We start from the raw sequence: 21,409 nt of genomic DNA, 5'->3' as shown, positions 1-21,409 counted from the left end.
AGCTAGGGTTTAGAGGGGGTTAGATCGTTTTCCATTGTTTCGAGAGTTCTTCAAGTATTTTGAAGAGAAGACAAAAGTGGTGATAGAATTATTGTTCTTTGATTCAAGATGCTGGGTTTGATCTATATTTCTATTTTTATTTCTTCTTCTACTATGTTCTAATTTTCTTTTGTTAGGCTACGATGTAGCCTAACCATGATGATATGAATTTCATGATTTTTATGTTTTACAATTGATTTCATTCATGTGAGTTATATATTATTGCGTTTCTGCTTTTGAGTGACTGGCCACCACTTGAATGATCGATGTGCATGTTTGAGGCGAGAGATGATAATATGCAATTGCTCATTATAATATATAACCATGAATTAAACGTGGATAGAAATATACCGCGTTATTTGTGTAGCTTTCGGTGATAAGGTGATCCAAAAGACTCATTGTAAACCGAGAATATTCATAGTTTTTAATGCACTCATGTTTATTTTAATTCACATAGAGATATAGTGGATTAATAAGCTGAGTAGGTTTGCCATACCTAGAGATAGGATAGTAAATAGATTAGGAAATTCTGCTATCACATGTTTGATATCGTTCTTGTATTCACTACAATCTGAAATTCATATATAGTGGTTATGGTGAAATCGGATGCTCTAACATATTTATCTGATCGATTTACTGCATTTAGTCTACAAATTTCGTTTTTAATTCATTCTTAATTATATTTTGATTTGTTAGATAAATTTTAGAATTAGTCTATTTTAGTATTTAATTGGTTTATTAATCATCGATCTCCGTGGGACGATACTTTATCTCATCATTATATTACTTGTTCGATACGTGCACTTGTGTTTAGAATTTTACGAACACACACCATGCTCTCTCTGTATAAATTATACAAAGTGTCTAATATTGGAGAAATTTAATGTGATGGACATATCACATACGCATTTCGTGTATGTAAGAAAGAGACATTTAATTTTTTTTGGCTAAAAAAGCCTATATGGAAATATTTGAGATAACAAATTGATAGAAATACAATAGGAAATATTTCAAATAAAAACTTGAAATGAGATGGTTCTCTCTCGAGAGCAAATTCGACTCACGTGTTCCTTCAAGACTTGGAAGGCATTTTCGTGCATGAACTTTCTTTTTTGGGTTTTTTTCCCTCTTTTTCTTCTCTCTCCTCTTCTTTTTCCCACTACATAGGTGAGTAGAGTTCCGAGATAAAATCGAGAACCGGATAGGTGGGAACCAATCCAATTTTAGTTTGGGTATGTATGATAAGTTTCAAATTCAAAAAAATTAGAGAATCGGTTCCAATGGGTAGGTTCCGAATTTTTATAACCCGGAATCTAGAATAAGTCTTTATCTTTTTGCGATATTTCATGAAATTCAATGATAAATATGTAACTTGGACCTACCATTCTGAGTTTTCATTTTCGGCGATATACATGACTAAGATTTTTGCTTTGTTAAATATGAATTGTGATCGGTGGATTGTTGTAGCAAATGGTGATTATTAAAGACAATGATACACTGCAATCAATGGTACCGGGTCCATGCCCTTGTCCTTGATGCCCGAATTCCCTCGCTACCCTTGTGATCTTCGTCCCCACGTCATCTTCATTGATCTTGTGAGTGCTGAGTAAAGCTATCTCCTTAGAGCAAGCATTGCAGACCGGACACGCGAGCACTCGGTGCTTCTCGACGTGAGCCGTGAGTCGGCCCATGACGCAACAGAAGCCATGAAAATGGCTACCCCTTGCCCTGTACTCACACCCTGCGAGATTCCACATCTGGCCTACAATTAGTGTGACAAAAACTCAAAAAGGCAACTGAAACCAAAATTAGAAAATGGATAATTATACAAATAGTTTCCAAACCTTGGTCAATTTGCAGTGTCGCTTTTTAAAATTTTAATTTATTAAATATGATCTTTAAAATTTTACTCAATGTGTAATATCGTTCCTAACATTTTTAATTTATTGGGTTAATACCTTAAAAAACCACAAACTGGTACATTTGTGACAAATTTACCCCAAACTATTTTTTTGACCACCAAAAACCCCAAACTGGTATACCTTTGACAAATTTACCATAAACTGGTACACTTGTGACAAATTTACCCTCTGTTAGTTTTCGTTAAATTTTATTATCAAATTATTAAGTTAAATGACACGTGACAATTGACTAGTATACCAATTTGGGATTTTACGATTCGTTTGTCAGAGTTTACAATTTTTATAATTTTTTCGTGGTATTAATCCAATTTAGCAAATGGTATATTTGTCACAAATTTATCAGTTTGTGATTTTTTGCGGTCGAATAAATTAGTTTGGGGTAAAATTGTTATAAATGTACCAATTTAGGGTTTTTATGGTCATCGGGGTAAATTTGTCACGGGTGTACCCGGTTTTTCTTGGTCAAAAAAATAGTTTGGGGTAAATTTGTCATAAGTGTACCAGTTTGGAGTTTTTCAGGGTATTAACCCTAATTTATTTGATACGATTCCTAAATTTGCAGTATATAATATAATTCCTAGACTACGTGAAAATATTTAATATTATCCTTTAATTGATTCAAGTTTTGAGACAATATTGAATATTTTTACAAGTTCAAAAGTCACATTGAACACATTAAAAGTTCAATAATGATATTGCACATTATGCTAAAGTTTAGAGATCATTTTTGTTATTTTTCCTTTGAAAAACATTACATCGCGAGAATGGGTGCAATAATGAGAGGGTTGCTTAATCCGGAAATGTTTTTTTCACTTGTCTCAATGTAAGATACAGAATATTGAAAAAATTAAAATTAGAATAGGTGAGAGAAAAAGCAGAATTATTATATTTTATTTAGGGACATAATCTGTAAGGTAAACAATTAAGATTATATGAGAAAGAAAAAGGGATTGAGACTAAAAAAAAAAAAAAGTGGGAGATTCTCTTACTTTAGATAAGAAAAATGTATATTTTTTAATTAAAATTTTAGAAAATTGCTTCACTTATTAATGACAGTTAATAAGATTGCAGATAAGTTCCGTGCCCATGAAAAATTGACAATAAGAAGGTTTTGTAAGATTGTCTACTTGATGGTTGAATTGTCGATTGATTGTAAGATATTATTAATAGTGTACGAATGATACTTTACAAATACACGTGAAAAGAGAAAAGATGTTTTCTCAATTGAATTTTTTAGTAGGGTTTTGTTGTGATATGAAAAACAGTCGAATCTTAAAATTAAGGTATGTGCAAAATAAGATTGGATTGTTAATTTATATATTAATAATCCAATTCATCGAATATGATTTCATTTCCTCACCGCGCGGTGTAGACTGCTCTCGAAGCGTCTCTACTCTCTACTCAACCGGTGGGAAGCGGAAGCGGAAGCAAGCCAGGAAATCGAAATATCCGCCGAGCAAATTCGCCGAATTCTCCCTCCAGACGATTTCATCGTGCGTCCCGAGCTCGACCCTCGATTCCTTCTGTTCAGATGGTGAGCAGCACCAGCTTCTCTGTGGCATTTCATCGAAAGGTCAAGTTGCGGTCTTGGTGCAAGGGCAGAAAGTGCGGGAAATTGACGTTTTGATGCTGATGCTATACTGCGATTTTGCAGGAGGCGGCGCCGGAGAAGCAATCGCCGTCGCTCGACGATTGCCTCAAGCTGTTGAGAGGCGAGAGAGACGAGCAGCGCCTGGCCGGCCTGCTCTTGGTGACCAAGTTCTGCAAAGGGGACGACCTCGCTTCGCTGCGCAGGGTTTACGACGCCGTCGGGGCGCGGTTCCTCGACCGCCTCCTCAGAACCGGTAATTTTGGGTGACGCCTTGGTTGTTTTTCGGTTCTGTCGTTAGTGGGAGTCGCGCAGCCATGACTTGGCTAAAAGAATTACCTTTCCGATTGGCTATTTGACCTGCGATATGGCGTGTTCAAGTGAATATCAGCATTTTGGGAATGGTAGGCAGTGCTTCGAGTTCCGAGTGACATGAAGTAACTTGTGTCAGCATATAAGTCTAATAACATGTTACCGGCGATAATGATGTAGTAGATTTAACTCTGCAGAAAAGACTTTTCTACACTACGATCCCTATATGATGACAGAAGGGGTTTGAATATGTGAAGGATGTTAATTTTTATTGTTACTTGCTTCTTTGGCAAGCAATGAAGAGATGCTATAAGCTCTCATGGTTTGTTATATGGCAAAGAGAATCCTTTATGAGTAGCAAGTCCCCAAGCTTGCTAACAGCTATGAGAAATGAATATGTGACTCTTTCGCTTGAGTTATTGTGTGGCTCTTTGGGGTGGGGATTTGCTGACAAAAATTGAATGGACTCAGTTCCCATTGGTGGAGCTCTTTCTCCTTGTTGACACGTCAGCATTAGAGGAATGGCATGGTGAAGTTGATAGTAACTGTATAGGCATCAGTTTCGGTAATTTGAACCTCACCTATTGCAAGGCATTTCTGTTTCAGTTGGCTACATGAAGCTCCTGTCTTTGAGTATCTCTGACAATTGTGTTGATGGAATCATTGTGGCTGATGGGGTTTCTATAGTCTAAGTGCCGAAAGATCTCTTTAAGCTTTCAGTTTAGTTATATGCCCCTCGAATTATAGCCTTGAATGTGGGCCGTTCTTGGAAAAACCTCTTTAATTGGTTTGTCATGGCTGCTTCTGAGGATCTTGAAGCACCTTCCTCAAGTGAGTCTAATGATGGTTGGTGTCTGCACTGTAAAACTTGATTAATATAAGTCAATGCAAATTTCAATTGAAATCAAGCAAAAATCTCATATTCCGGTCTTTTAAAGTCATGTCTAGAAGTACAGGCTTCTAAAGTGACTTAATAAGTGGATAGCAGAGCAGTAAAAAGTTAACAAATTGCAGGCTTTTACAGGATGTACTTCTGTGTCTTTTGCTGATTTTCGATGGAAAATTATAGCAACTTAAAAAGCCAGTACCGATAAGTATTAGCAATCCTGGACCGTATGTTTTATGCAGACCTTAAACTCACTTTCATATGCTGAGTACTGAGTGGTTCATTAAGTAGGGCATGCCAAAATCATATCAATTGGAAATTCTTTCATGGTTGAACTTTCTTTCTTTGCCTAGATATTGTCATAATATTTCTCTCCTCATTTTGTATTCTCATAATTTCTCCTATCTGGGAAGGAATGGGAGAAGGATCTACTAATGGCAGTGGCAATCGCAATGCATACTTGCAACTTTCAGCAATAGTTTTTGCTGCGTTCTCCCTCGGTTCCTGTATCGTCTTTCTAAAGCTTTTCTTTCTTGGTGGGTGCCGATAGTTTAATCTGATTACATTTGTTGTTTTTTGCTGATTTGGCTCGCGTTTCGTCTTCAATAAAAGTTGGGTGGTTGAGCTCTGGTGTGTGATCTGATTTACAGATTCTGATTATGCTTCTGGATCGGTCCTTGAATCCTGATTTGTTGAACCAACACTAGCAGGTGAAGTTCATATAATGTCCGTCTAGTGTTTAATGATCCAAAGCTGTTCGATCTAATCTGATTAGATGAACAGGATGGAGATCGCGGCAGGAAGCCAAGCAATCAGCAGGATGAGGGACTTGGAATCGTTGCCGCAGATGGCCAGGCACATCTGGTTCATGACTCGCCGCGCCCCTCAGGGAAGTTCTTGACGCAGGTGACGAGGGTGCCGGTGCTGGCGAAGTTCCAGGAGTTGGCGCCGACGCAGATGTAGAGGCACGTTTGCCAGACGGCAGGGTGGGGGATCTTGCCGGGGACGGCGAGCCAGATGAGGAAGTAGCCGGCAAAGTTCACGGCGGAGCCAGTGAGGAGGACGAACCGGGTTGGGGTGACCTTGGCGATGAGGCCGGAGAGGACGCCGACCTTGGCGCCGAGGTCCTTGAAGAAGCCGGGGAGGTTAAGGCCCTGAGGCTAGTCTGGTCGTAGCCGAGGGTGGACTCGATCTGCTTGGAGTTGATGCCAAAGAGGTGGCACCGGCGCTGGCGCCGAACATGACGAGGAAGGAGGCGAGCACCGTGAACCACTGCCCGCGGAGCAGGGGGACCGTGGACCGGAGCGCCTCGGAGCCGGCTGGTCCCGGCGGGTCGCCTGTTGGTGCAGAGTTGGTTTCAAAGTGAAGTGAGAGAGAGTGTTATGAAATTATTTGGAAATGCTGAGTTTGCTTTGCTCCCAATATAAAATGGATGTGATGTTTGATCGAAAGCTCTTCGATCTGATCTGATTACCCGAAAATGGTCCAGATGTCAGCCCGAGGTAGTTTATGGACATATATTTTATCGGTATTTTATAAATATTTCGATTTATAGGTTTTTCACATTTTTATTTTTTATTTTTAATTGTTTAATTGACTTTTTTTTTTTAATTTAATTTAAAGTTTTATCCAATTAGCATAGAGCTTAAAATGCGTAGGTTTTTCTAGAATATTAATAGGTTTTAATAATATGAATCGGGTTAAAAATGAGTTATTAAATTTACATACATGAATATGAATCAATATGGATCGACTATTTTCGACTTAACTCAAACCCGATCCAATCTATTCATTTGATGAGTCTAGTATTTGAAAACATACTTCCATTTTCTTCTATTCAAATTTGTGTCACCCTCTAAAAATTACTTCATCATGTTGAGATTGGTATGATTCAACCATATATAAATCAATTTAATGAAAATTCGAAACCATCAACAGTTGAAGTGACCTTACATTTAATGATGTAAAATATCAAAGACAAATTAAATAACCAAAGATAAAATTTGGCCAAAAGCTCATTGATCAAATGGTATAGCCAAAAATTCAGTGGGACGCTGCTTCACCGACGACGAGATGTGAGCCTCCAAGTGACGGTCCTTTCATTGCTGCTTCTCGCTCGACAACAGCACCGTCTTCCAGTTTGCCGTCCACCTGTTGCAGCCATCGGCTGCACCTCCAACGCCGCCCACCCAACAGCAACGGTGCTAGCCACGCGTCGGTCCCGACGGCCACCTTCTATTAACAGCCTCCGCGAATTTTCTTTTGCTACAGGTTTCCATCGCGGGTGACCATCCAGTGACGCCTAGCACATCTCCTGCACTTGTCAGGACAAAAAGAAAGGGGTGATCTTGAACAGAGCGGAAGAAAAGTCAAGCGGTGGTCAAAGTGGAGAAAATGAAAAAACTGGAACGGAGAAGATTTATTCCATCATCCCCCACTTTCCAGAATATACGATACAGATAGAATAAAAAGAAAAGGGGAAATTTTGGAAATTCGCTCCTCATGTTTTCCCAAGAGTCACCACTGAGCCAAGCCGAGCCGCGCCGGGTGACGAATCACACGCCAAACCACCACCGGCCATCCTCTGCCGTCAAGCACCACCGCGAGTAGCCTTGCCGCGAGCCTCACCCTCGAGCCGCCTTTGAATGAGTCTGAGTTTGGATTGCTCCCTTCAAATTACGTAATGATCTAATTTGATTTGAGTATTTTATTACAAATTTCGGATTGATTTCGTTATCTAATCGTGATATTCGAGATTTTAGGCATTATTCAATAGGATTTAATTGACAAAAATTAAATATAATCATTAATTTGAGCAGTGAAATGACGGATGATTTTTTTTTTTAATTTTATCGCCAAGCTGGTAAGTGCCTTATAAGACGCGTGATGATGAATTATTTTTTCAGATATCATAATCTTTTATTTGAATTTTGATGGATCTTAGGCTATGTTTGAAATTGTAATTAGATAGCCAACTTTAATGAATGAAAAATAAAAGATTGCATGTTCGAATATGTGATTCTTTTATATGATATTGCCTAATTTAAACTTTTTGCATGTCAAGATTGATTCTAAAAAAATAAATTAGAATATATTCTAGATATGAATTTTCTTTAATAAATAGGATTTATTTAGATAATATCGCATGTTTAGAATGGTCTTCTAAGATAGGACAACGTTAAGGTTAAATTATTCACTAATCTATAGACTAGATAACCACTTATTTTAGATAATTTAATTAGGACATTTATCTACTTCAAATTTTAATAAAATACCAAAATATCATATGCATGTCTTGTAGTTTAGGCCATATTGTATAACTATGTCATGTGTGTCACATAGTGTGCATATAAGGTTCATTTATACATCTAGGTCATGTCATATAGCAAAATAAAAAGAAAGCTAAAAAATAATTGCTTGTTGTGGTATTTAATTTCCTGCAATTTGTTTATTTATTGAGTGTTATCTTTAATGTTTGTGCACCCACATTAATATTAGATTAAAATCGATTCAAACTATCTAAAGTAATTTAATTCCAAATATTTTAATTGGAGCAATTTAATTATAAACTTTTATATTGAGTCCATTCGACTAATTTTGATTGGAAATAATTGACGTGAACACCGATCATCTTACGTAATATGATTGACATTGACATAAATATTTTTAATAATATTTTGATATTTTAATAATAAAACTTTCTAATTTAGTACTAATTGAGTCAATTCGACTAATTTTGATCGGAAATAATTGACGTTCACATGATCGGGCTGACATGTATATTTTTAATAATTTTTTGATAATTTTTTTGAATTTTTTTTTCTTTTATTTTGGTGTATTTTCTTTTTTGTCGTTTTTATTTTTTTATTTTATTTTTTGAAGACATCCTCTGGTTTCCCAACAATTCTGCTGCTCCAGCAGATAGGGAGGATGGCGCAGGTTTCTTCGCCACCGAATCCTTCTTCTCCGTCTTCTTTTTTCTTAACCTTCTCTCCTGCAAGACCGTTTCGGACCAACGAATTCAAACAAAATCCACAGGACTGCTGTAAAACTAACGATTGATGGAAGCGGACCCATAAGCATTTTGGAGTTCTGACCTTCTGATTCTTCATCGGAAGAGCAATTAGGGTCCGGCTCTGCTCCAGTCCTCTTCCTTGCCAATCGTCGACGTAGCCTAGGAGGCCGTCGTCATCATCGACGATGAAGCCCCGGACTTCTTCGTGAGATGCTTGGCCACGAGCTCGTCGTACTCGTCCTCTTCGACCACGTTGTGGATCGGATCCTCGATCTTGATCTGCACGGCGGACTCGGCTCTCAGGCGGCCGCCGGCACGGAGGGCCTCGAGGCACCGCAACCCCTACAGACGCGCCGCTGAGGTGGCTCCCCAGCTCCTTCGCCGGCCGCCGATGCTTGTTTGCTCGTATTCCATCTCTCTGTCTGTGGCCAGGGCTTTCACGGGCCACGACGAGGGCATCGGGCGAGGGCGTTGCAGCTGTGTTATTCATGGATTGAATTTCTCTTCCTAATCCTCATATAATCACAATGTCTTCAATTCTCTGTGATAGAGAAAAGCAGTACTCTAAAATGTGTAGATAAAAATAGAAAGACGGGGAAAGAGATCGAGAAAGTTGGAAGGATTGTATTATGGACAAATTTAGAAACCGCGAAAGATTCTTGCAAGCGATTATGAGGTCACCTGCTTCTATGTAAATCATTAACCTAGCTCTTTGGAAGAATCTAATTCTGTTTTCGGACTTGACTGGACGAAGACAAGGCGAAGCTGGCGCAGGAAACTGGTTTGCAATTGAAGCAGATGAATAATTGGTTTATCAACTAGAGGGGAAAAAAAAAAAAAAAAACTGGCATAGCAACCCTTCATTGTCGTCCGACTCAAAGAGCAAATGCAAAAGGTCCCTCAAAATAGACATTGCCTCGTTAATGCGAAACTTCCTTGATATTCCATTTCTTTGCATGCTAAATTTGAAGAACTTTTGCAGGTGAAAGCAGCAGCTATTGAACCCTTGATGTGGATTTGAGCAAGAGCAATGATCAAATTCTGACGGACAATATTCGGTGCTTCACTAAAATGGGTACTTAAAGAGTTAATACAAGGAAAATTGGCCAGTGGCCTCATACAAAGCTTCATCAAATAGGAACATTTGGAAGATGACTTTGATTTTAGGCAAAAGAAATTATGTTAGCCAAGAGGACGCTCTCGCCTCTGACAGGAATTTTGATGACGGTCAATTAACCATAGATGTGGTCGTGATCATTGAGAGAGTATTGAGCTAAGAAATTATACATTTAGAACTAGAATCAATATCAAATGGTTTTATTGTCTCTATTGCTTATTGACCAAAAAAAAAAAAATTTGTCTCTATTGCTTGTCCACTTTGCATTTTGTATATACATAGGCGTAGTTAGGTATTGGTGTACAATTGGTATAATGATCTCTACGTGTTGACGCCTCAAATTTTAATTAAATTTATTTTATCTTATTAATTAAGTTTTTATTTTATTTATCTTGTCTTTTTTCGGAATAATAAACAAATAAAAGTAAACAAAAAAACAAAAACAAAACAAAAGCAGAAAGAAAGCAGAAAAGCCCTCGCATGGGCCCGTGAGGTCCATTCCGCGTCAGCCCAGCCCAGCCGAGTCTTCTTCTTCCTCGCGCAATTGCAGCGCACGCGCAGGGGGCGCGACGCCGGAGTGGAGGGGAGGAGCAGCAACGACGCATGTGGAGCAGGGGGCGGCTGGCGTCGGATAAGAACGTGGGAGGGGCAGCTGGCGTCGGATGGGACGCCGGTTCGGCCGGCGGAGGCCACTTGGCGCATGGGGACTGGCGGTCGAAGCTCCGTCGACCGGCTGCCCCCTCGCCTATAAATAGGCCCCCGTTTCCATCGTCGAGGAGGCACACCGAGAACGATCGAAGGTTGCAAAGCTTCGAGCTTCCTGCTGATAGACTTCAGAAGGGAGCCGAGGCCGAGCAAACCCAGATCCGAAGGCTCGCGGCTGCAGAGGGAGCTAGATCGAGTCGCAGCCCTTGGACACCCCACTGAGAGACTTCAGGGGGGCCGAGGGCTCGCGGCCTCAGATCTGAGCCTCGCCGGAGGGAGAGTAGAGAGAGAGAGATAGGCACGGAGAGAGAGAGACGCAGGAGGGGAAGGAATTCGCGTGGGTCTCGCCGTCGCCGTCTTTTCCCTCGTCGCGCCGTCATTGAGCAGGTATCGCGCTGTCCCCGTCGCCGTCGCCGTCGCCATCTCCCTCTGCATAGTCCAGTCATCTCCGCCGTCGCCGCCGTCTTCGCCGTCGTCGTCACCGGAGCTTCTCGGCGCCGCGAATTCACAAACCCCAGGGTTTGCGATTTTCCGGGTCGCGAAGCGGATCCGGACCCGGAAAATCGGGTAGGGTTCGCGGTCTGTGGGCGGCGGGAGTTGGGTCGGGTGTTCGGGATCGGATCCGGGTAGGGTTTACGGGGAGTCGGGTCGCAGAGCGGGCAATCGGGCCGGGCTGGATCCCTCCCAAAACGACGGGCCACGACGCCGTTTAAAAAAAAAAAAAAAAAAGACGAAAAAAATCCGAGTCGGGCCCACGTTGCGGGCCCGTCCTCGTTCGGATCGCTAGCCCGGGTCGGATCCAACCCGCGGATCCGACCCGGGTCAGTTTTTATATTATTTTAATATAAAATAATATTTTAAATAAATATTTTATTTTTCGAAAAATAAAAAAAATAAAAAAAAAAATTTTTATTTAAAAAATCGAGAAAAATCAAAAAATAATTTATTTTCCAAAAATATTAAAAAATATTTTAAAAATATTTTATTTTCCGAAAAATCAAAAAATAAAAAATATTTCATATTTTCCAAAAATGCCAAAAATCCAAAAAAAGCCAAAAATTCATGAGAAAGCCAAAAAGACTTGTATTTTTTAAAAAAACCCCAAAAAATCCCTTTTGTGTCCAAAAAATTAGAAAATCACTCAAAAAATGTTTTTCCTCCCAAAAATGCATGGAAAATCCCTCGAACATCCAAAAAACCTCAGGGTTTAAACAAGATTAAGTATCGAAAGGGCATTAGTGATTAACTAATGTAATCAAGTCCCCGGTCCTAATTTCTCTGGTTGCGCAGGAGTGAGTATTTCTCCCGATATTTCACTTGGGTTTCTAATCAACCCACCCCAAATCGATTAGTGGCGACTCCATTTTAAAAATTGATTTACAGCTTAAAAATTTAGACTATTAAAGTCGTGAATTGGTGGACTTGGGAGAGTCCGGACATAACTAATTTCAGCCGAGCCATTAGCCTCCTTAGGCGCTCGTACCCGATTGCGGGTGCCGAAAAAAAAGAGGTCGCGACACTACGTAGTTCCTCTCCGTTCTGCATGCTGATGACATTTATAGTTTTTTTGGCTCTCCAATGTAGTGTAGATTTATTGTGAGAGTAACATACAGTTTGTGCACTGCTAGGTTACTGGGTTTGTATTGCTACTGGGGATAATGACTGATTATGGTCATAGACACGATCATTTGTTTGAAATTCTATGGCGCATTACAACCTCAACGATTGTCGCCAGTTCTTGTGATGATTTGGCCACTTCATTGTCACGGCTCCATATTTAATTCATTCTACAGTGATTGTACATTAAGTTGGTGTAGCTAAAAAGTCCTGTCATATTCCTCTCCTTCTATTTAACGAAAAACAACTTTATTGTGACAATTTATGTCTGTCATGAACTCCTACACATTGAATGATCACCTCTAGTGTGGCTCATGTCGCATACGAAGTTTTGTTTCTTGACAAACCTAGATCTAAATAGGAGGAAACGGTCCTAGGGGTCTTGTCTAGATGCAACCTTAAAAGATAACCATTTGAGTTTGTTCTCGGTGAATCCAAAAAAAAAAAAAAAAAAGGCTATACTTTACAATAATCACTAGATATTTCCTCAGCTTTTCTTCAAGACGACCTATGACAGAATCGAAAGTTTGTTTCGGCCAGCCGACTCCAAGTCAGCTGATGTTCATTGGCAGAACGAATTCGAGAAAGAACAGTGCATAAAAAAGATGAACATTGAATTTTCTAATGCAACTTGGGCTTATAAAAACATTATTTCATTTGAACCGCCCTTTTGTCCTGATTTACCAACTATTTATAATGAATTGTTTGATGATTTCTCCGTTATTGTGTGGGTCTTTTTGTATCTTTTTGGCATTGTACTTCACTATTCTCGTCATTGACTTCCTGGCACATATACCATACACGCTGCTATACAATCCACAAAATCAATGGATACCCAAATTTAGGATCTTCTAAGGTTTTTGCTAACCTACCCCCAATTTTTGACCTAGATAATTGCAATTCCTTCTTTTTTTCTTTTTTTCTTTTTTTTGCTCTTAGATATCGTTAAACAGCTCGGTGGTTTACACAGAGAATCACATTATCCTGACCTCATCTTGAAATCCAACATTTGAAACCTTGACCTCTCCTATTAAAAAAAAAGGAGATATGCTGGTGCAATTCACATATGTTTTTCTTGAAATTAATGCTTCTTGTCAAGTGTAGCGAACTTAAACCCCATGAGATTACAAGGATCATATCTAGGTTGTCTAACCACAGCTGCAGACATAAGAACTTCATTGTCACATAGCTTCCCAGTGTGGCCAATGATTACAAGAACAACTAAAGTTTGGTGTTAACCCGTATCGAATCTCTACCCAATGCCACGACTATCCCTAACACTCCACGTTGCAGGTACGAGGGGTTTTTGAACATGAATGCGACTTTAGCACGAAGGCGACCCCGAGATTTGGTGTGAATTGACTCAACTTTCACCAGTTTGTGTGCCAAACAAGCAATAGGTTTCGCATTGTTCTGTCATTTGGTTGAAGGCCAATCTATGTATTTGCAGCCACACCTCCAGTTCACGAAAACAGAGGTCCTCCTGTCTCCTCTAAGCATCCCATCTCTGCAAGTCTATGCAATTTCCCATGATTGACCAAGGGCCAGAAGTGAGGACTCTCTGCTTGGTGCCAATCCATGGAACGTAAACAAATACATCTTCTCATTTTATAGTTATCCCACCCAAGACCAGCCCAGGCTTTCCTTGAGACATCAGTTACGCAGCTTGACTCAAGCACTTCTTCGACAAAATCCTTCCAATCAAAACCATCTCAGCTTCCTCATCATCAACTTGCTCCAAAACGTAATGATGCCCCAGTAGACTGTCTGACAGTTATGCTTGCGATGTTAAGGGAACCCCTGCGGGCATCCTGTAATGAGAGAAAAGAAATAGATTAGCCTAGAATCAACTGAGGAAGGTTGTCAAACAGTTGATAGGGGCAACGTGTAGTGATAGGAAAAGTGAAAACTAATGTGACGAACCAATGCCAAAGCAAATTACTAAAATAGAAAGCAGATGGAAATAATTAATGATGATAGAGAGCGAAAATGAGGATTATGGATTATCGAGAAGAATGGGGGGTGACGATCATGAAGGAACATAGGTGAAAGAAAACATCATTGTGATGTAGGGAAAGCTCTTGACAAAAGAGAGAAGCTCTCACAAAGGGGAGAGACACAAATCTATGTATAACTTCCTGAAGAGAACTCAATGTCCCATTCTTTTTGGAGCATAAATGCTGGAAAGCTAAAACAAATCAAGATAAGCGAAAAATGGTTCTCATAATTTCCAGCTTACAGAAGCTCTGTTAGTAAAATCTCCCGGTTTAAATTGCACACAATTGCATGCATGTACTTATGTGCAATCAATCTTGAGCTTTAGGGGCCAAAAAATCAATCTTGACCTTCGCTCTTTTAATGCCAATGATCTTCCATTATTTTTGCAGTGTTCTACTTCAAAGCAGGGTCGCATGATGTCGTCAACATGTCAAATGGTGATAATAATAACTGCCACAGTGCTTCTATGTTCATACACTGACCAACGGACCAGCCAACATTTCCCTCGACAGTGCCTGCGAGTCTTACTCTGTCTACACCTATGCTAACAGTGATCGTTGCTCTCAAGGCCAAAAATTAGCTGTCACTGTCAGTGAAAATTACACTGCCCCCAACTCCAGTCTAGCTGGATCCCTGTAGCTACCAGCCCCAACCACTGGGACCACTCCATCTCCGCCACCACCTGGAAGTGACACTTCATATCTCCGTGTAACACTGCTAGTCCTGTTCATGAGTTCATTATACATGAAATCATTATTTCTACTAGATATAGATGGACTATTGATAGATCGTGAGATGTTGCTACTCATCATAAAGTGAATAAACTTGTGAAAATGCTTCTTCTCATTATTCCAGCATGATTCATATAGATAACATTGCTCAAACTTGTAATAGATCATAGAGTTTCTTTGGAATAAATATATGGTTCCGCTCCCATATTCGGATGTTTGGCTCTATTAGAAAAATTAGAATGTGGCAGGAGACAAAAACTTGCATACTGGAAAGTCAAAATAGAGCATCAGTAGAACAAATCCTCATAGGCATAGCTAAAAAGTCCCACCTTTGGAATGACAAATGAGCAGAAAGTAAATCACGCAGTGACAGGGAAAATGGTGTGAATCTTGTGAGGATGAAACTCAACACAAACAGTCAATCGAGAACTTAAAATGACAATGAAACTATGAACTCACTGCTGCAGCCCTGCAGCATACCAAATTCACACCTGATGATTAGCTTGAAAGAACCCAATGCATTGTGGGGATCCCGAGGGCCGCAAGCCCAGCAGCATGACCGCTCTTCCTTGCCTATGTGATTTTGTACTCTGCCTCCAGAAGCTTCCTTAATAATTGACATGTCAATCATTATATTACTTCGAGCAATCATATGAGAACAGACAAGAGAAAATTACAGTTGCAATATCCCAGAACAATAAAAACCCAATTCAGGCAATTAGGAAAAGCAAGCAAATTGACGTCATTCCTAAGTGTGGGATTTCAATCGTCCACCTTAAGAAGCTGAGATGACTATGGTCAAAGGGATTTTCTGAAAGAGCTACTTGTTCTTTAAACAAAACTAACACGTTATAGATGACCTGCGAGCAAGTAGAACAGCCTTCAGATACAAAACATAAAAGGAGATTATTAATCTAAAAGTCTGGTTCCCGATATCACGTTGAGATTGAGCAATCATGGTGGATGCAGATGACAAATTATTTTCTCTAGGGGCAATCTTATGATCTAGTCCTCCAACAAGGGCTGCCAGTTACATTCCTACCATGGTAGAGAGAGATTTCATTCCATCTAAGTAACATGAGTCACTCCGTAATGTATAAAAAATAATCACTCACAGGTGAATCACCAGGATTGCCAGCTTCATTCATGTTTTTATCAAGTCTAAGATTTTGCCTTATTAGGGGACAGGGATTGTCTCAAATATCGAACTATCACCGGAATGTGATCTCATGAAAACCTGACATGACTACTGTTCTATAGAAAAGCTCAAGACAATTCAGATATTGGCTTTAGTAACTTGCATCTCAAAATGTCTAAAGCTTGTGGAGCTCCTAGTCTCCAAGCCCTTAGGGCTCAATTAGTTAGTGCAACAATTGATGAGCATCATGAAATCTCTATACTTTATAGGTATCTCAATCCTGTGATTCCTGGGATGTCTGATAGCTCTCAACAAGCTGTCACTAACAAGTTCCTTAAATCTTCAAATTTCAACACATCAGGGAATTTTGCTAAAGACTTGCATCCTTGAATACACAAACTTTTGCAGGATGAGAATACCTCCAGGCTTTCGATGTCATGTAGCTTTTCATAGTGGTTGATGTTTCAACCTTTTCAAGGTTTTCATGCACGATCCATCTAACAATCTTCCAAGGGAAGTGCAACCATGAATATCCAATATTACCAAAAAAATCCAGCCTGTCAAGGCCACGTTTCAACATGAAACCCTCAAGATTTTGAAGTTCAGCTCTATTTGCAGTCTCAATATCATGAGGATCAAGATTATTAGAAAAATTAGAACACAGCAAGAGACAAAAACTTGCATACTCGAAAGTCAAAATAGAGCATCAGCAGAACAAATCCTCATTGGCATAGCGAAAAACCCCACCATCGGAATGACAAATTAGCAGAAGAGTAAATCACGTGGTGACAGGAAAAACAGTGTGAATCTTTGTAGGATCAAACTCAACACATAAACAGCTGATTGATAACTTAAAATGACAATTAAACTATGAACTCACTCTTGCAACCTTGCAGCATATCAAATTCATGCCTGATGATTAGCTTGAAAGAACCCGATGAGTTTTGGGAATCCAGAGTGCCACAAGTCCAGCAGCATGACCACTCTCCTTCACCTATGTGTTTTTGTACTTTGCCTCCAGAAGCTTCCTTAATAATCCACATGTCAATCACCAAATTACCTTGAGCAATCATATGAGAACAAACAAAAGAAAATTAAGTCACAATATTGTAGAACAAAAAAACCAATTCAAGCAATCATGAAAAGCAAGCAAATTCACGTCATTCCTAAGTGTGGGATTTCAGTCTCCACCTTAAGAAACTGAGATGACTAGGTCAAAGGGATTTTCTTAAAGATCTGCTTGTTCTTTCAACATTCTGTAATTTCAACCGTATTAATATCACATATAAGCCAGTGTGCCTGCCATCATAAGTATCAACAGAAGATAAAAGTTTAGCTCGCCATGTAAACAAAACAAGTTATAGATGACCTGCGATTATAGTGGATAATAAATGACCAATTATTTTCTCAAAAGGCACTCTTATGATCTAGTCCTCCAACAAGGGCTGACAGTTACATTCCTTTCATGATCAAGAGAAAGATTTCATTCCAACTAAAAACACGAATCACTCAGTAATGTACAAAAAATAATCACTCACAGATGATTCACCAGGACTGCCAGCTTCATTCATGATTTTGTCATCTAAGATTTTGCCTTATTAGAGGACAGGGGTCATCTCAAATATCAAACTATCACTAGAATGTGATCTCATGAATACCTGACATAACAATTGCTCTCATATTCCATATGAGGAAAGCTCAAGACAATTCACATATTGGCTTGCATCTAAAAATGTCTAAAGCTTCTGGAGCTCCTAGTCTCCAAGCCCTCCAGGCTCAATTAGTTTGTCGCAGTCTCGTGCGACAATTGACTAGCATCATGAAATCTATATACTTTATAGGTATCTCAATCCTTTGAGCCCTGAGATGTCAGATGGTTCCCAACAAGCTGTCACTATCAAGTTCCTTAAATCTTCAAATTTCCAAGCATCTAGGAACTCTAACAACTTGCATCCTTGAATACACAAACTTTTGCAGGATGAGAATACCTCTAGGCTTTGAATATCATCTTGCTCTTCACAGTGGTTGATGTTCAGTATTATCAGGGTTTTCAAGCATGATAGATCCAATAATCTTCCAAGGGAAGTGCAACCACGAATATCTAATATTACCAAAAAAAAAAATACAGTCCGTCAAGGCCACATTTCAACCAGACTCTTACAGTTTGCAACATGAAATCTCCCAAATTCTTCAAACTAGAAGGTTATCTTTCAATGGACGTGCAATTAGAGATATCCAATCTTACAAATAATCGACCTCTCAAGGCCATGAATTTCAACTAGATTCCTGCAATCTGCAGCATAGAATGCTTTAGACATTTTGAACTTGAAAGGTCTATTTATCTTTCAATGGATTGAAATGTCTGGTCATCTTTTAATTGGACATGCATTTAAAGACATAAAACCTTCTCAAAGATTCTAATTAATCAATCAAGGTCTCAAACTTCAGCTAGATTCTTGCAGTTTGCAGCGTGCAATTCGAAGTCTTTAAACTGGAGAAGTCTAGAAATCTTTTAAAGAAGTGCACCCAGAGAGATTCGATCTTGCCAATAAATACAACCTGTAAAGACCATGAATTTCAACTAGATTTCGGCAATTTGCAGCATGGAATATTTCAATGGACGTGCATCCAGAGAGAGATAGAATGTTTCCAGATATTCTAAATGGGTCAAAGCCTCAAACTTCGACTAAATTCACGCAATTGGCAGCATCTGATTCTCTTCGATTCTTTTTAAACTTGAAAGGACAATTGATTGAATGGACATGGAACCAGAGATATTCAAATTTACCAGACTCTTGTGATTGGCAACACATGATAGCCCCAGATGTTTCGAACTCGAAAGGTCCTGCAAATCTCAACTACATTCTCGCGACTCACAGCAATTTGTTTCCCGCGGAATCTTCAAAGTTGAAGGATCCACTGACCCTTTGCCTCTGGAGAACCTGGGAACGCCTAATCAACGTTTTGTCTTAACTAATGCCAAAACTCCGTCCGTCTGGTAGCTGCCAGCCCCAACCACCGGGACCACTCCATCTCCACCACCACCTGGAAGTGACGCTTCATATCTTTGTGTAACACTGCTAATCCTGTTCATGACTTCATTACACATGTGATCATTATTTCTACTAGATATGGGTGGATTATTGATAGATCGTGAGATGTTGCTACCTATCATAAAGTGAATAAACTTGTGAAAATGCTTCTTCTCATAATTCCAGCATGATTCATATAGATAACATTGCTCAAACTTGTAATAGATCTTAAGTTTCTTTGGAATAAATAGATGGTTCAGCTCTCATATTTACTATTTGTTCTGGTATCACGAAGACCAAGATTATTAGAAAAATTAGAACGTGGCAGAAGACAAAAACCTGCATGCTGGAAAGTCGAAATAGAGTATCAGTAGAACAAATCCTCATTGGTGTAGCTAAAAAGTCCCACCATTGGAATGACAAATGAGTGGAAGTGTAAATCACACTGTGACAAGAAAAAAGGTGTGAATCTTATTAATATCAAACTCAACACAAGCAATCGATCAAGAACTTGAAATGAATATGAATGAAACTATGAACTCACTCTTGCAGCCCTGCAGCCCTGCAGCATATCAAATTCACACCTGATGATTAGCCTGAAAGAACCTGACGAATTTGGGGGATCCAGAACGCCACAAGTCCAGAATGACCACTTTCCTTTGCCTATGTGTTTTGTACTTTGCCTCCATAAGATTCCTTAATAATTGACATGTCAATCATTAAATTCCTTCGAGCAATCATATGAGAACAGACAAAAGATAAAATTACAGTTGCAATATCCCAGAACAATAAAAACCCCAATTCAAGCAATCAGGAAAAGTAAGCAAATTCAGCTTGTTCAAGCATAGGTTTCTGCCATCATTTTCGTCAAAACCTCCGCACAACCACCGTAAACCACCACCTCCATTAGTCAATACTACCAATACACTCCGGCTTCGACCACCAACAGTTTGCCATCACATGCACACGGCACTGCACATAGGCTTACACCACGAGGCGGACCATGCCTCCAAAGGCAAGTTTATCATTAAATAGGAGCAACTATCGGAGAAGAATCCCTAATCACCAGCCAGAGCATGAAACTGGAACGACACAGCCACCGAACTATTTTTAAAGATCACCGCGCCAAACACGACCCAGCGCAAAACAAAACCCGCCCCCCAAGCCGCCGCTTGAGAGCCGTCTCATTACATCCAAAACCTTCCACTAGACGGACGACGACGACAGCTACTACCCCAACAACACGCGAGAGCGTACACAAGAGAGAAAGCAAATACGAACCGAAACACTCAATCAAGAAGAGAATAAAGCTAAGTGGTAGCGGCCTACCTTCAGCTAGGGCTTTTACAAGCTCGGCGAGAGAGCGAGAGAGAGAGAGAGGGTCTCCTTCTTCGCTTGATTTTGCAATGGTCGTATTCAGTCACCGAAATTTATACGGCCAAGAGAGAGAGAGAGAGGGGGTCTCCTTCTTCGCTTGATTTTGCAATGGTCGTGTTCGCTGCCTCATCAGAGAGAGGGTCTTCTTCTTCGCCTGAGCTCATTGGCCAATCAAAGTTTAATTCAAGGTCCCAGTTGGTGCCTTCTCTTGGCCTGAGGGAATAGTCGCATATCAATTGGGGTCTCTCCAGAGATTTTAGGCTCAAGGGCGGCGGTTCCGGTATTTCTCGAAGGTTTTTGCAACCGCAAACGTACATACGCCGGAGAGAAGAGAGCTTCGAAAAACTTTCTGGCAAGCCCCGAATGCCCGTACATCCTAAATGAAGCTTGGATAGCGAAACCAGCTCGCCTATGCTACTAGGCAGTCCTTCCAGATATTCGCAATACGCTACGTCCAACCGGTAGAGTTTCGCCAGCATTCCAATGGTACTAGGCAATTCTGTCACTGGAACTTCCACCATCTTTAATTTCCTCAAATTTTGCAAATTCCCAATGCTTTCTGGTAATTTTGTAATCGATGTCCATGATAAATCTAGCTTAACCAACGATTGTAACATTCCAATCGAGTCGGGGATCTCTCTCAACATCTTACAGGTACACAATTTAAGGAAAGACAGAGATGCTAGATTGCCTATGGAGCTAGGTATGTGCTCTAATGACCAACACTCATGGGCATCAAGAAACTCTAGTGCCTTCATAGAACCAATGACTTCGGGTAATTCTTTAATATATGTATGAGTTAAGCATAGCTTAGTTAATGACTCAAGGGAACCAATGGATTCGGGAAGCTGAGCAGGTTTATCGTAACATAGAAGCTCCCTTGATTCTTCCTTTCTCCCTACTCTTGCTGGTATCTTCTTCTTCTTCTTTTT

General features: G+C 39.9%; 2 protein-coding genes across 21 annotated transcripts in view; one reads left to right on the top strand and one right to left on the bottom strand.

The window, feature by feature from the left end:
* The window catches only part of LOC104437001, an 87,967-nt gene extending 67,404 nt beyond the window's left edge, over nucleotides 1–20,563 (bottom strand). Inside the window, exons 1-10 of one of the 17 annotated variants that reach the window (XR_005549530.1) lie at nucleotides 20,430–20,535; nucleotides 19,645–19,796; nucleotides 19,440–19,545; nucleotides 18,857–19,164; nucleotides 18,057–18,169; nucleotides 17,260–17,367; nucleotides 16,949–17,128; nucleotides 15,422–15,537; nucleotides 14,728–14,922; nucleotides 13,250–14,012 (exon numbers count right to left, since the gene is read on the bottom strand). Coding sequence is in view for 1 of the 17 variants with exons in the window: in XM_039308900.1 (XP_039164834.1) it covers nucleotides 13,929–14,012; nucleotides 15,422–15,537; nucleotides 16,949–17,096; nucleotides 18,057–18,169; nucleotides 18,857–18,881 (486 nt within the window). In the remaining 16 variants the exon portion in view is untranslated. The other 16 variants (XR_005549533.1, XR_005549535.1, XR_005549524.1 and 13 more) reach the window with 16 other exon arrangements.
* On the top strand, nucleotides 3,322–6,277 carry LOC108958476. Of its 4 annotated transcripts, none has more exons than XM_039308903.1 (5): nucleotides 3,322–3,495; nucleotides 3,616–3,805; nucleotides 5,161–5,283; nucleotides 5,398–5,452; nucleotides 5,529–6,277. In XM_039308903.1, the coding sequence occupies exons 1-4, from the start codon at nucleotides 3,493–3,495 to the stop codon at nucleotides 5,433–5,435; spliced, it is 354 nt and encodes a 117-aa protein (XP_039164837.1). In that variant the 5' UTR covers nucleotides 3,322–3,492; the 3' UTR covers nucleotides 5,436–5,452; nucleotides 5,529–6,277. The 4 variants fall into 4 exon arrangements, 3 of the variants coding, with proteins under 3 accessions (XP_039164837.1, XP_039164836.1, XP_039164838.1); XM_039308902.1 differs by having other exon boundaries at nucleotides 5,398–5,457; nucleotides 5,531–6,277; XR_005549539.1 differs by lacking the exon at nucleotides 5,161–5,283 and having other exon boundaries at nucleotides 5,398–5,457; nucleotides 5,531–6,277.
* Nucleotides 20,564–21,409: the final 846 nt, after the last annotated feature.

This window comes from Eucalyptus grandis, chromosome 3 (genome assembly GCF_016545825.1).
Source record: "Eucalyptus grandis isolate ANBG69807.140 chromosome 3, ASM1654582v1, whole genome shotgun sequence".
NCBI lineage: Eukaryota > Viridiplantae > Streptophyta > Magnoliopsida > Myrtales > Myrtaceae > Eucalyptus > Eucalyptus grandis.
The sequence above is the reverse complement of the archived record's forward strand: the minus strand, read 5'-3'. Positions and strand labels throughout refer to the sequence as shown.